Below are 13,421 nucleotides of genomic sequence, written 5' to 3' on the forward strand. Positions count from 1 at the left end.
TCCATTTATCTGGGCGTGCATTGCCTTCACAATCTTCCCTGCCATAGCCCGGCCTAGCATTTCTCAGCACGGAACGATCAACTCAGTCATCTTGCGACTGGCGGGGGGCCCAAGAAAAGAGCCCAGCACCATAGAACCGCTGGCCTCAAGTGGATGTCTGGCTGGCGAGAGAATATACCTTCAGGAGCCAAGAGAAGCAAATGCGAGGCAGATGTGCTTTGTCAGCCTGTTCGGGGGTCCTCATTGGACCATTTCCGAATTAGGCAGGACGAAGTTGCCATATGAGGAAGAATGAACGCCTCTCCCTTTGCAGAATTATTCTTGTTCTAGAGCTCCCAGTGATTCTCAAATATGAGTTGCATCCCACTCCCGGTTTCAGTCATATCCAGCATTCCTGGTTCTTGTCAAAGCCGATTAATTGTAGATCAACGTTCATTTGGTTGAGCATCATCTCCATGGTGAAGAAACACTACAATAAATTGCAAAATTAGTGCGCACAAGGGAAAAGAAATAAACCAACCTTGGACTTACAGTTTCCGAACATTCAATATTGCTCTCAGCATCCATAGTGTTTGCATGGTCGGCCTCCTCTGTCTCTCTTTTGCCGTGGTCGTCCTCCACTTCGCCCGCAGATTTCGGAGCAAACGCCTCGCTCTCAGCATTGTTCCACAGTCGCGAGTCCTCCTCAAGCTGTCGTCGCCACTGAACAACGCCTCCCATCATGTCAACCCTCTGTTTGGCATCAGCGAAAAGTTCATCTGCAGCATCTTGGGCGATGGTCCGCCAACGGGAAACCAGAGACTGCACTTCAGCATTCTGCTTTGATCCCTCGATCTGAAGAGCGTGTTCTGCCGTCTGAAGAGACTGACGCAGATGAGTGAGCCTATTGGACAATGTAGTGTACTGCTTCTGGAGATCTCTCAGCGCGGACTCGTCAGGGGACAGTAGAGAAGAGCTTTGCTGGGTGGTGGTGATCCGAGAGTTTGGTCGAATGTCTGGTTTTATGTCTGGGGATAATCGTTGACAATCGGAGAGAAGTGCCGCAGCAGGAACCTGGGTATGGGCTCCTTGAGCAGATGGCTGAGGTTGAGTGTTAGTTGGGCGAAGCGGTGAGCGAAAAGGTTTATTGAGAAATCCACCAGGTTGATGCAACTTTCTTTTTTTCGCCGGATGCATTTCGTTGTCCAGGGGGGTTTACAAAGTAGGCCTTGTCATTCTTATTCCTAAATTGCCTTCACTGTTATCCTGACCTGGCAGATTTCCGTAGGGGGAAGATGCGGAGATAGGCAGAGAAGGAGTCGCTGTTTGATGACCCAACAGGCAGCAGCTCGGCGATGAGGTGGGAAACATTAGTCGATTCCAGTGGTATCGATGATGGCCAGCCTCAGGCGATAGATACGGCGACCAAGATTTTCAGTGGATTGCTCCTTGGAGGTAAGTGACCGAGGAGACCCAGAAAGTGACTGGCGAAGGAGAGGCCTTTACGAGAAGGAGGCAAAAGGCTAAAGGGCCGCAGGTCGCAGGAGTGGATTTGACCACAGAAAGTGACAAAGGCCGCGCTACCGTAGGCGGTTAGCGTAGCTGGGCACTTTGCTCCTGACTAAAAATGCTGGTGGCCAGGCGGGGCGCTGCACGGACGGACGATCAATGATTCTGTCAGACGGTGAGATTCGAAGCGCTTCGGCGCCTGACACGCCCTGGTGCTCACGCCGAGAACTTCAAATGACCCCCCTGCGTTCGCCCAATGCGGGTTCTCGCAACACCAAACCGAAAAACCCTGGTCGCTTCATCCTTCTCTCTTCTAAGAGCGTCTTCGCGTGCCGTGAGCAGCAAACCGCCCTGTGCCCTCTCCTGCTCGCCGCCTCCCGTTCTGCCGTCACACGCGCCCTCACGACCCCTTCAGCCCTCTCACTTTTTCTCTGCGCTCCCCAGATCTGATCTGAGCCAACCCAAACCCAAACCCATAACCACGCAAAAATCCCAAGCCATGCCATCCAGAATGATCCGGCCACTTACACACAAAATCACACGCCAGGTCCAGCTCCAGCACCGTCTTTGTCTCATCCCCTTCAACTCCCATGCCCACCTCATCTTCACTTTTTCTACTTCTCATCATCACCCTTTCTATCCATCAACCTGCACACACCCACCATGACCACTCGTCACCAGTCCATTCCACCCTTACCGACACCACACAACTAAGTTGACCACAATAATAATAACCTAGCACCTCAGCTTCACGCACGCAGGCGAATAATCTCTGCCACCTTCCTGCTGCCACTAGCACGGGCCTTACTAAAGCCGAACCGTTGAGTGCACACATACCAACCAGCTTGCCTCACGCTCGAAAACTCCTACCATTTCCACCTCGACACCCTTGATAATACCCGTCCGTGGCCATGTCTTCCTCCAGTACGGCAGGTCGATCACCGTCAGCTACGGCCAAACCAGACAAGAACAAAAAGCAAGCCAAGATCCTAACACTCAAGTTGTCACCCCAAGTCCTGCGTCGCTTCGAGGAGCCTCCGGCCAAGTCAGAGGAACAATCGACGGCCTCAGCAGCGTCGTCTCCCCCTGCTACAGTCGAGGAGACATCCACTCTGAAAGTCCCCGAAGTCAATGAAGATGCCTCCGAAGCCGCCTCAACCCCGGCTCCCACATCTGCTGATGCGGCCGATACCTCGAATGGTGATGGCTCGAAGAAGCGCAAAGGAGGTTCGCTGGCAGGCACAAAGAGAAGTCTAGGACAAATGTCTGAGGTAAATGGACTACCAAGACCACGAGGCAAGCCTGGCCCAAAAAAGAAACCCAGACTGTAAGCATACCCGACCTTTGTGCCAAAAGGTCCTACACCTTTGTCTTTGATACATTGCTGACTGACTACCTATAGTGAAGATGGCACCATTGATCATGGTGGCGTCAAGGCCTCGACTCCAGCTGGCATCAATATTGGGCACAAGCTGGGCCCAAAAGCTAATCAAGGTGCCATCAACGCCGGCCTTCGTGCTCTCGACCGCTCCGGTAAGCCCTGTCGCAAGTGGAGCAAAAAGCCATTCACTCTCAAGAGTTTTACTGGGGTGGTTTGGGAGCTTGCTTCGTGGCGAGGGCAAGAAAGACCACCAATACTCAACGGTGAAGAGTCAAGCGATACCAACCAGGTCTCACAACAAGGTTCTAGCGACGTCAAACCCAACGAAAGTGACGTCGCCATGGACAGCAATGCTGGCGACCAAGCAGAGCCTATGCTCATGTCAACGCCTGCTGCCAGTTCTCCAGCACCAATGCCACCCCCTTCAGCAGCCATTGCTGCTCAAGGTTGATTGATCGGTCGAAGCACACACCACCACTCACCGTCAAAGGCTAAGTCTTATCACTTGGCAGCTTCATATGCGGCAAAAATCGTACGCAGGAACTGGGCTGCGTCTTTCTCGCATTCCAAAAAGTTGGGAATATTTTGGATTCCTGCATTGCCATTGTACTAGAGCCGGTACAGCTCAAGATGGCACCTTTACAACGTGATTTTCCATACAGCATGGCGTTTTCGGATTCGTCGTTATATTTCGGTGCTTGTCATCTGCCTGCAAAACGGAATACTATGAATTACAGGGGACTTGTACTACAAGAAACAGGGGATCAACTCGTAGCAACGGTTATTGTGGCATGTCTCGAAGAAATGAAAGGGGTTTCAGGGTCATTTATTTGGGCGTTTCTCTTTCTGTGAGCTGTATGAATAGATAAGAATGAAAACAGTACATGTTCGACACGTCCTTCGCACCACCGAGCTGCTTCTACCAAATGGTGTGATAAGCTGGATGGTGTCAGGCATGATGATGCTGGCGTATTGGGCTCTGGTGCTGCTTTGGTCGAAGTGGCCCCCGCAACTTGCTTAACTAGTGAAAACCCCCTACGTTGCCCAATTGCCACCCAACAGCTTGCCCCATAGGACCTGCACCAAGTATTATTGCATCAGTAACCTCCCCGGAACCCATATCAGCACGATAACAACATCCGCAATGCCCTTCCAACCCTTTTCTACAGGCCACCAGCTGGTACAGACCTTGAACCGCCGTCAAATCTGGGCGTGAACCGAGGAGACGAACATGCCTTGAGTCGAATCTTTTGCGGAATCTCTCACGTCTCACTCCGGACCAAACGACCGTCCAGCATACCCACCAACCGACCAACCGCACCATCTACCGCGTGACCTTTCACCGATTCTCTTCTCTCACTCCCTACGAACGCGGCGGTCGACCATCTCCATTCATTATTACGCCTTTCGCTCTGGACCACGATGACTGACGGTACTGGCTCAGGCAGTAATAGCCGATCGAGTCAGTTTGGCGGTAATGTGCCTCGACGTTTGTCATATGCTTCTGTTGCCTCTGGCGCAACGGCGCAGACACTCCACCACCCGACTCGATCGGGAGCGTTCTCCCATCTTGTGTCTGCGACTCCCAGCAGCTCATACCCTCCTCAGTATCAACCAGAACAGCATTATCAAAGACGACATTCGGAGCAAGACCAGGACAGTCTCGGAGTTAACAACTGGCGGAAGCCCACGCCTCTACCCTCATATTCACGAAAGTTTGCCAATCTAGCGACTTTCGGAATGAACACGATGTCCCCCAATCCCTTCTTCATCCCCTCTTACCTGAGGCATTCTCGATACATGGCAAAGTTGGAAGCGGCCCACAAGGCTAAGGTGAAGAAAGAGCGTGAGCAACCATCCGGAGGGCCTTCCACGCTCAACTCGTTTCCCACAAGTGCTGGAAATACAAGATTGGCACCCTCCCACCGTGGTATGACTTACGACATAATTGAAAGCAATCCGCCCAAAGAAGAGGACGTGTTACCTCCGTTGCCTTCTAAGTGGAGCGAGCAAGATAAATACCCAGGGTTGGATATAATCGATGGGCAAGACCTGAAATACAGTGGTTCAGTAAGCAAGGCCGATATTGAAGCAGCGTCTGTCAGAACGGACCATGCAATGCCACTTGCTTGTGGGCTATACTATTTCGAGGTGGAAATTAAACAGAAGAGCAAGGAGACAGCTATCGCTATTGGGTTTTCCACAAATGAAGCGTCGCTTCAGCGTTTGCCGGGCTGGGAGACTCAATCCTGGGGATATCACGGGGATGATGGAAAGATGTTTTTCGGGGAGCATTCAGGTCGAAGCTATGGCCCAACCTTTGGCGTAGGCGATGTCATTGGTTGTGGAATCAACTTCAACACCTGTCAGGCTTTCTTCACCAAGAATGGACAGGATCTTGGTATATGTTTTCGGGAACTGAAAAAGGATGCGAAATTATACCCCACGATTGGTATGAAAAAACACTCGGGCGTGTTATTAGCAGGCAATTTCGGTCAGCGGCCTTTTGTCTTTGACATTGATGATAAGATGATATCTGAAAAGGCGAATTTGTCAAGAGAGATTGCGAAGGCCAAAACCACATCATTACGGCCGCAAGCGGACGAGGATACCCTGATTCAGGACTTGGTGGCACATTTCTTAGCTCACGACGGCTATGTTGAAACGGCGAAGGCGTTTGCGGAGGAGATGCGAAGAGAAAAGCAATCGTTGAACAATACCCTTCCTTCCAATGTGGCGACACCTGGAGATCGGGACGACACAGACGCGGTACACCGACAACGTGAGTGAGATGCTCTCTATCCACTAACCTTGATGCTGACCAATATAGGGATACGGCGTGCAATCTTGTCCGGGGATATCGACCAAGCTCTAGAGATCACTCACGCACAGTTTCCAACCGTTCTAGTAGAAAACCCAGACATTGTTTTCCGGCTCAAATGCCGGAAATGGATTGAACTCATTGGCAAATCGACCGAACTCGATACCTCCAAACATCCAACTGGGCATGAACGGAAAGCGAGTGGCATACTGGAGAACAGCTCCGGGGTAGATGACGATTTCGCCCAAGACATGGAACTTGACGAGCAGCCCAACGGCGACAGTAGCGCTAATGGCGTGGGCAAGTCACGGGCTGATGACGGAGCTCTACAGCACGATCAGCTGCTCAACGAGGCGATGTTGTACGGTCAAGAACTGCATAGGGAGTTCCGCGACGAGGATGGGGATTACGCAAAGACACTGCAGGACATTTTCAGTCTGGTGGCATACGACGACCCCAGAGGCAGTGTGAATGGACATCTCTTGGACCCTGCCGGCAGAGTTACAGTCGCGGAGGAGCTCAACTCTGCCATTCTAGGTAAGCCCTTCACGCCGACCTTTATCATCACTTACTGACAGCTGGCAGTGTCGCTCGGACGCTCCCCCTCGGCTGCCCTGGAGACGGCGTGGAAGCAGACAGAGGCTTTGATCGATGTTCTTAGCGAAGATGGAGGCCCAGCTGCTTTCGCCAATCTCCAAGCAACGTTCTCGTCTTGACCACCGCTAGCGAAGTCGGTGGTTTACTGTTGTCGTATCACCTCATAGGAGGCCTATCTGGTCGTGCGGCATTGCCCGGGGGTTGGGAGGACTCAGCAGAATGGTGCTATGCTCTATGGATCTGTGGTTCATCGGGGACTTTGTTGGCAGCGGACATTCATCTCATGGCCGGGGGCGCTCGCGAGTTGGGGGATTACCGAATAGTTTTGACCGGTTCAGAACGGAGCTACGAGTCCCATAGGGCATGGGCAGGGAATATACTCTCCACATGTATGCCATTTGTACCGCGTGATAGACGAAAGTATCGGCAACGCTGAGAAATGGCTGATCAGAGGCAAGTTTTGCATTTTTGTCTGTCACCTTTTATGCAACAACAGCATTCGCTGCCGCTGCTTGTAGTTCTGCTACTTTGCCCTCGAGCACGCAACCCAACGCTCTCTCCAATGCCACCACCAACGCTACCTGGATCTGCGCGTCGGCCTGCTCCTCGACGAGCTGTGCGTCGTTCAGTTGCCTTTCGTGCAACCCCATGTCTCCGAGCTGTTTGTTCCGGTGAACCTCGTCGACGATCATGGCCCGCAACTGCTCTGCGTCGTCGACGGGGATACCCACCTTTCTGACCGCGTCGAGGGCCTTTGAGTCCGCGTACGGCCACACGGCACCGCCCCACCCGTCCACGCACTGGATCCTGCGACAGAAGATTTCGCCGCCCGTGACGGCCAGGCCGGGCACCGTGGACTTGATGTGCTCAATGACCCCTTGCGGCCCGCCATCGTTCGCCTCCTCGGCGAGCTGGAACATGGTCTCGGAGTCGCTGTAGAGCTCCGCGGTGCGGAAGATGTACGACGCCGTCTTCTGGCGGTGTTGCGTCCGCGCTGCTTCGAGGGCGTCCCACACTCCCTGCTCCCCGGCCGAGATGATCGCCTCGGGCGAAGTCAGGCTGAAGGGTTCGTTGAGCAGGGTGCGGATGCTTCTCATGCCCAGAGTGTGGGAGAGGGGCTTAGAGAGCATGTGCGCGCAAAGTAGGTGCTCAAAGGGCGTGAAACTTGCTGGGGACGTCAGAGAATACGACTTGTACTCCCTGGCCGTGCTCCGGGCGTCGTCGAGTTCGTCCGCGGGGAAACAGTAGGGCATCGCTGAGCCGGAGAGAAGGAATTTGAGGAGTTGTTTTAGCGAGGCCGTGGTCTCGGTGTTGCGAGGTGAACTGCGTGTGCCTTGTCGTGGTGCCTTGGTGTCTGCTTCAGACTGGGAGGAATCTGTTGGTGGATCTTTGCGCTTCTGGCCAGCATGTGCAGAATCTTCGTTAGGTTCCGTGTGCTCTGGCTTCGTATCCTTCTCCCCTTGAGCTTTGAGGTCGGCATCAGTGACTGGCTCTGGTTCCTCGAGAGAAGCATTATTCTCCTCTTCGGCCTCTTCCTCGGCCTCTTTCTCCTTGTGTGCCATCACGAGATGTATGTCGTCGAGTAGCAGATGGAGGTTAGTTCAAAGGCGACAATGGGCCCCCTGTTGTTTCTGAAGCCAGAGGCACATTGGAAATCTAGAGAGCTGACATAGTTCATCTTACATCCTCTCATCTCACATTCGTGTCCACTCACCAGGAACCCGAATGGGATAGTCATGACGTATAGGAGGAGGGGACCTGGGGAAAGTTTCAGTAGCGGGCGACATGAGCTTAGGGCCGATGACCTGTCAAGTCTGAGCTCTCTCGAGGATTTGCACAGGGTGGTATGCATTCTGGCCTTGAAAGTACGTATCCTCGGCGCATGAGCTTGTATAGGACGTGTCGGGACGCACAAATGGGATCTGCGGCATAACCCCTTCTCTTTGACTTTCGCTAATTAGACTGCGGTTGAGAGGTGTGAGTGTGTTCAATCGACCGAGGCCCACGGTACCTCTCGCATGCCGCCTCCTCGCTAGTGAAAGCGATCACGGCGAGGTACCTCGTACTCGGTACATGGTTGGTCGCTCGGCAGGGGTCGAAGGTCCAGGCACGACAGTTCAGGCTCACACCATTTCTTTTCGCATGCATTCTCGCCTATTGTGCGAGCGAGTGTGAGAAGCGAGTACCTCGTACTTATCAATGGATTAATGGAGAGCTAGGTGGCGAGGCGGGATTTGCCTCGAGGTAGTACGATGTTTGGTGAGGTCCTGGTGGGCGTGGATATCAAGGAGCGCAGGCCCATTAGAATCTACTTGTGAATGGCGAGTACCTACGAAGACGTCAGGTTCCTAGGTAAGTATGAGGTCCAGGCGGCCCTGGCGACCATGATCAAGACTAGCTGCGTGACTAGGGCAGGCGCTCCAGGCCCGAGCGTCCCTCAGTCTCACACCAGATCCAATGATCACCTCCAAGCACAAGATACCTTTCGCATTGGCACCCGCGTTTATCTTTGGCGCTGCTAAAGCAGGCTCACACTCAACCCTCCGAGGAGCGTTGAGAAGAGAAAATACCTGGGGAGAGCTTTGTTCTCTTTACGATGTGCCTGGGCTTTCGATCTGCACGAATCAACCTCGGAGTCAAATCTCGAAACTTTTTCCAGATCATCATGTTACTGGATACCACTACCTGAGGAGGAGTGGGAGGATCTTGCGAAGAGGCTGCAAACCCCAGCTGCGGATGGAGTCCAGCGAGCACCTCAATTACCTACCAGGATATTTGGTTGGGCAGGTGGTTGACTCTAGCGTCCCTCCCCCGGACATTCTTAGTCCCGACACCTCTACTGAATTCTGGGGGGAAGTTCAAGGGCAACCCTTGCCCACCCTTGCCCAATAGCCTTGGACCCAACGGCAACCCGTGCCACCCAAGGACCATTTGTGCACATGTCTACTGTCCTTATGAAGCACAAGTGCCACTAGCAGCCACCAGCTTGCTCCCCATTGTCCCCCCACGAAAAACCCTCCCCGCCGCCAAGCTCGGGGCCAGATCTCATGAAATTGTCAGTTTCTTTCTTGCCTCGGTGTCGTAGAACCTTTCTCCCCTAAACCCACCTCTACTCCCGACCTTATTTCAACCCATCTTAGTTGTTAGTTTTATTCCAGGGCACAGCAGACATCAGTCGAACTCTGAACCATGGAACCACAAGGAGACGATGTGTCTCCTCCTACCCAAACGAGCACTGCTACCTCAAGAGCGAGTAGGATGTCCCCTGCACGGCTTGCGAGAAAAAGAAAGGCCGACAGGGAATCGCAAAAAGCCTCCCGTTTGAAACAGAAAAACTATATCGCGCATCTGGAGGCCCTGGTCAAGTCGCTGGATGCTTCCGCGGGCTCTGAGCCCGTGGAGCTGCTCAAACGTCAGGGCGCGGAAAATATCGAGATTAAAAAGGCCCTCACGACCATCTGCAGGATCGCCCAAACGGCCCTGGGTGTCGAAGTGAGAGACGGTCAATATCTGGGCACTTCGTCTTCGCCCGAGCCAATGACAGACCAAGCAAACGTCAAAGAGATGAAGCCTGATCCCCCAAAGCCCCGGAAAATCCAGCCGTTTCAGACGACCAAGATGGACTTCGAGACAGAACCTGTCAAATGCGTGGGTGAAGCAGACGCGACTATTCCTTCCATCGTTGAATCCCAAACAGATGGTGCGGGGTTCTCATCAATGTTTACCGGGGAGGACGCACATCTGGGAGAGTTCATTCACGACGACCTTCTGGACTTTTCGGTCCGGGAGCCGGTCGACCCCCAAACCTTCGAGGCGTCAGAAATTCTCTATGTCAGAGAAACAACGTCCCTGAACGAACCAACTCCTAACTCTTGGCCGTTTCCGCCCCTCTCTGAATCTTTACTTATACGCTCCCTCCAAACGGGGGCTGGAGGCCGGGATTGGGTAACTACGGTAAACCTGCTGGCTTCACCGGTTTTGTACCCACTTGAACCACCCGAGGATGCACTCGATGGAGATATTGCAATTACAGCCGTCCTGCGTGGCTGGAACGCTGTTGAGGCTCGAGGGCCACTGGATCATGGGTGGAAGGTTCTTCGCGAAGTTGACCAAACCATTTTTCCCAGATGTGGTATTGCGGAAAGAATGGCCGTCTTGCGGATGATGAGGCTGATGTGCCAGGTACGATCTTGCGACCCTAGAAAAAACCGGCTTCTCTTTCCATATACATTGCTCACTGACGGACCTACAACAGTACGTGACGACGGCTGAACAACGACCAGAGCTGCCACATTTTATGCTAAAACGGTTCGTGACAGTCTATGCCTTGCCGTCATTGCCCTGCGCTTTACTAATTGGTGCTGTATTATAGCCCGTGTCAAGAACACATCAAGCATCATCCAATGATTGATTATCTCGTCTGGTAAGGGTTTATGTTTCCCCTATCAGTCACATCAACTCGGTGCTTGCCGAGGTGGATGGGCAAAAACGACTTGTTCTCACTGACAAGTGCAAAAGGCCCGGCGTCCGCGAAAGATTGATCTTCTCACCACACAAGTTCGCTGCCGACGCAGACCGATACGCTGAGCTTTTCAGCGCCAACTTTCGCTTTCTGTGGCCGTTCGAGCCCGAGGACATCTACTACCGGGACCCAGACACCGGCCTATATGCATTCTCGGAGCAGTTTATCGGGCGCACAGAGGATCTCGCCTGCTGGACAATGCACAATGACTATTTCGTCGCCTTGCCAGAGCTACGCGGCGATATCCCCGGGTTCCCGCAAACTTCCATTTACACCCTGCAACCTTCGGTGTCACAACAGGCTGTGGCTGTTCAGCGAAAGACTTTGACGAGGCCGGGAGACAGCCAAGAGTCTTCACAGAGCGAGAAGTGTTCGGTCAACATGGACTTTTCTCATACCATGTGGGGGAGAATGCCACAAGTGTCTTGAAGGGGATGGCATGTCGGCGACGAGGAGTAGAATACGAATATACGATACCCACTATAATTCTCGAAAGTCTCTCATGTTTTAAGACCATCGTTTGTTTATCGGTGGCCAATAGCATGGCCTTATCAACGTCTAGTCCTCGTTTAACTTGGGCCTATGTCACGCCCCAGGCCCTATGTTCAGCTACATGGTTTAAACGGCCGTCCTCAAATCCACCACTGCCGACCGTTATGACCCTAGTCCTCCCTTGGTCCTCCAGGGAAAGTCCTACACTTGAGTAATCTGAGAGTGGCCCCTTGTCAATCTCTTCCGTCTCCTCCACTGCCCCGTAAGCCAGGATTTCGAGGCTTCTTCACTTTTGTCCTTGACATATTCTGGGAACTTCCAGCTACCAGCCTGACTTGGCTAGTGCTTGTCTCTAGCTAAGCAGTTCGCCACACCCACCTCCAAGGTCCCGGTTCTATGTACCCTGGTTCAGTTGAATCGGAAAGGGCAGCCAATGATCGCGGCACCCCCTTCGGCGGCGTACGACCTCATCGCCTCTGCCTCTTTCAGGACGGCATCCCGCGACATCTTCTCGAACTTGGCAGGACCCAGCTCCTCGGGCAGGTAGCCCTCGCTCTTGAATTTCGGGCCGGGGACGTATTGAGAGCCACCAGACAGCCGTGCCGAGAGTTTGTGCCACACCGTGTCCTTGACGTACCAGGGCTCGATGCTCTGCTGTTTCACCGGGTGGAGACGGCCGGATTTCTTGTCCGCCTTGGCCAGAGGATCAATCGGTCGCAGGCGCGGGAGGAACAAGTTGCGCACCACAAAGGCGCGCAGCCGGAAGAACCGGTAGACAAAGATCTCGATGGCGCGCGAGGCGGCGGGGTATCCCAACGCGTTGCGCGTCCTCTCCTCCAGCAGGGCCATCATGACTTTGCGGAAGAAGCCGCGCAAGGGGGGCGAGACGTGCTTGAGGAAAAAGTCGACCGAGACGTCGGCGCATTTGCGGTTGTTGTCCGAGTAGACCATGGCCGTCTGCTCGTATTTCTCGGTCCACTCGGCCAGCTTCTCGAGGGTCGGCGGGATGTCCTTGATGCCCATGCGGTTGCCGACTTCCTTCCAGTAGACGAACATGGCGACCTGTTCCAGGTACGTCAGCTTGCGCCACTCGTACGTGTTGACCCAGCGGATGCCCTCCATGATGTTGACCCCGAGAGTGTGCAGCATCTCGGGCTGCGTGATCTTGTCTCCGTACTGCCGGTGTATCCAGTTCATCTTGGCGAGGGCTCGCGACCCGCGCTCGCTGTCCATGGACCCGACGACAAACTCGGTCGTGATGAGGGCCGTGTCGTTGATGCGTCGCCCCACGTTCGGGCAAGCGCTCAGTTGACGCGTCTTTGCGAGCAGCTCGGTGCCCGAGGCGATGGCGAATGTCTTGAGGAGCGAGAACTGTCCGCTGAATGCAAAGATGAAAGGGCAGTCGTAGAGCATGGACAGGTGCATGATCTTGTGTGCCGCCTTGTAGTCCATGGCATAGGGATCCTTGAGGAGAGGGGCATACTCGCGTTCCAGCTTGCGCAGCGCGCGGAAGCGCAAGGCTCGGACGAGGATCAGATATCCGAGCACGCCAATGGCTATGGTCCACGCGTATGGAAGGTCATGGAGGGCTGCTACCTTGGGGAGGCGCAGGGACAGGAAGTCCACGGCGTCTGCTTGGACTCCCATATTGACAGTCACCGGGGTGTTCAAATCGAGGGGGGGTGGTTTCGAACGAGTTGTTGATCACCCACCACGAAGCGTAGAAAATATGTTGGTTTTTATGAAGATGACGCTTTTGGCAAAAGGCTTCGTGTTCGTGAAGCCTCAACCCTCCTTTGTATGTATACATTATGTACCCATACTCGTGGCTAGACATGTTGTGCACGGACAGAGTCTCATTGACACGCCAGTACACCCAGAGCCGATGGGGCCATTTCCTGTCAATACAAATCACTCGAGACCGTCGGAACATGTTTAGGATGTCGAACTAGGCACCACGGACGAGATCGAGACTGCATAAGGTCCAAGTCAAGCAGTCGATGTCAAGCTTGTGTCCCGCCAAGCAACGACCATGTCAGAGAGACGGAGTCAACCAAAGCCCCACCAGGATCCCGAAGTGGGTGTAATCAAGGCTTATTCTATTGGCTATTTCTTTAGTG

The 13,421-nt window shown here is 53.7% G+C and overlaps 6 protein-coding genes across 6 annotated transcripts; 3 read left to right on the plus strand and 3 right to left on the minus strand.

The window, feature by feature from the left end:
* Positions 1 to 379: 379 nt before the first annotated feature.
* Positions 380 to 1,176, minus strand: AYO20_09978 (hypothetical protein; the record flags this gene model as incomplete). Its single annotated transcript, XM_022648243.1, has 2 exons — positions 380 to 469; positions 532 to 1,176. 2 exons carry the CDS (start codon positions 1,174 to 1,176, stop codon positions 380 to 382), a joined length of 735 nt encoding a protein of 244 aa, XP_022495762.1.
* Positions 1,177 to 2,399: 1,223 nt separating this feature from the next.
* Positions 2,400 to 3,320, plus strand: AYO20_09979 (hypothetical protein; the record flags this gene model as incomplete). Its single annotated transcript, XM_022648244.1, has 2 exons — positions 2,400 to 2,815; positions 2,891 to 3,320. The coding sequence occupies 2 exons, from the start codon at positions 2,400 to 2,402 to the stop codon at positions 3,318 to 3,320; spliced, it is 846 nt and encodes a 281-aa protein (XP_022495763.1).
* A 971-nt stretch (positions 3,321 to 4,291) lies between these two features.
* AYO20_09980 (hypothetical protein) lies at positions 4,292 to 6,406 on the plus strand (the record flags this gene model as incomplete). The annotated part of the gene is made up of 3 exons (XM_022648245.1): positions 4,292 to 5,651; positions 5,700 to 6,227; positions 6,276 to 6,406. 3 exons carry the CDS (start codon positions 4,292 to 4,294, stop codon positions 6,404 to 6,406), a joined length of 2,019 nt encoding a protein of 672 aa, XP_022495764.1.
* Positions 6,407 to 6,769: 363 nt separating this feature from the next.
* AYO20_09981 (hypothetical protein) lies at positions 6,770 to 7,849 on the minus strand (the record flags this gene model as incomplete). Its single annotated transcript, XM_022648246.1, has 1 exon — positions 6,770 to 7,849. The coding sequence occupies one exon, from the start codon at positions 7,847 to 7,849 to the stop codon at positions 6,770 to 6,772; it is 1,080 nt and encodes a 359-aa protein (XP_022495765.1).
* Positions 7,850 to 9,476: 1,627 nt separating this feature from the next.
* On the plus strand, positions 9,477 to 11,238 carry AYO20_09982 (hypothetical protein; the record flags this gene model as incomplete). Its single annotated transcript, XM_022648247.1, has 4 exons — positions 9,477 to 10,469; positions 10,543 to 10,595; positions 10,660 to 10,710; positions 10,806 to 11,238. 4 exons carry the CDS (start codon positions 9,477 to 9,479, stop codon positions 11,236 to 11,238), a joined length of 1,530 nt encoding a protein of 509 aa, XP_022495766.1.
* A 471-nt stretch (positions 11,239 to 11,709) lies between these two features.
* AYO20_09983 (hypothetical protein) lies at positions 11,710 to 12,948 on the minus strand (the record flags this gene model as incomplete). Its single annotated transcript, XM_022648248.1, has 1 exon — positions 11,710 to 12,948. One exon carries the CDS (start codon positions 12,946 to 12,948, stop codon positions 11,710 to 11,712), a length of 1,239 nt encoding a protein of 412 aa, XP_022495767.1.
* Between the last annotated feature and the right edge of the window lie 473 nt (positions 12,949 to 13,421).

The sequence above is a fragment of the Fonsecaea nubica genome (assembly GCF_001646965.1).
Source record: "Fonsecaea nubica strain CBS 269.64 chromosome Unknown Scaff100, whole genome shotgun sequence".
In the NCBI taxonomy this organism is placed as follows: domain Eukaryota; kingdom Fungi; phylum Ascomycota; class Eurotiomycetes; order Chaetothyriales; family Herpotrichiellaceae; genus Fonsecaea; species Fonsecaea nubica.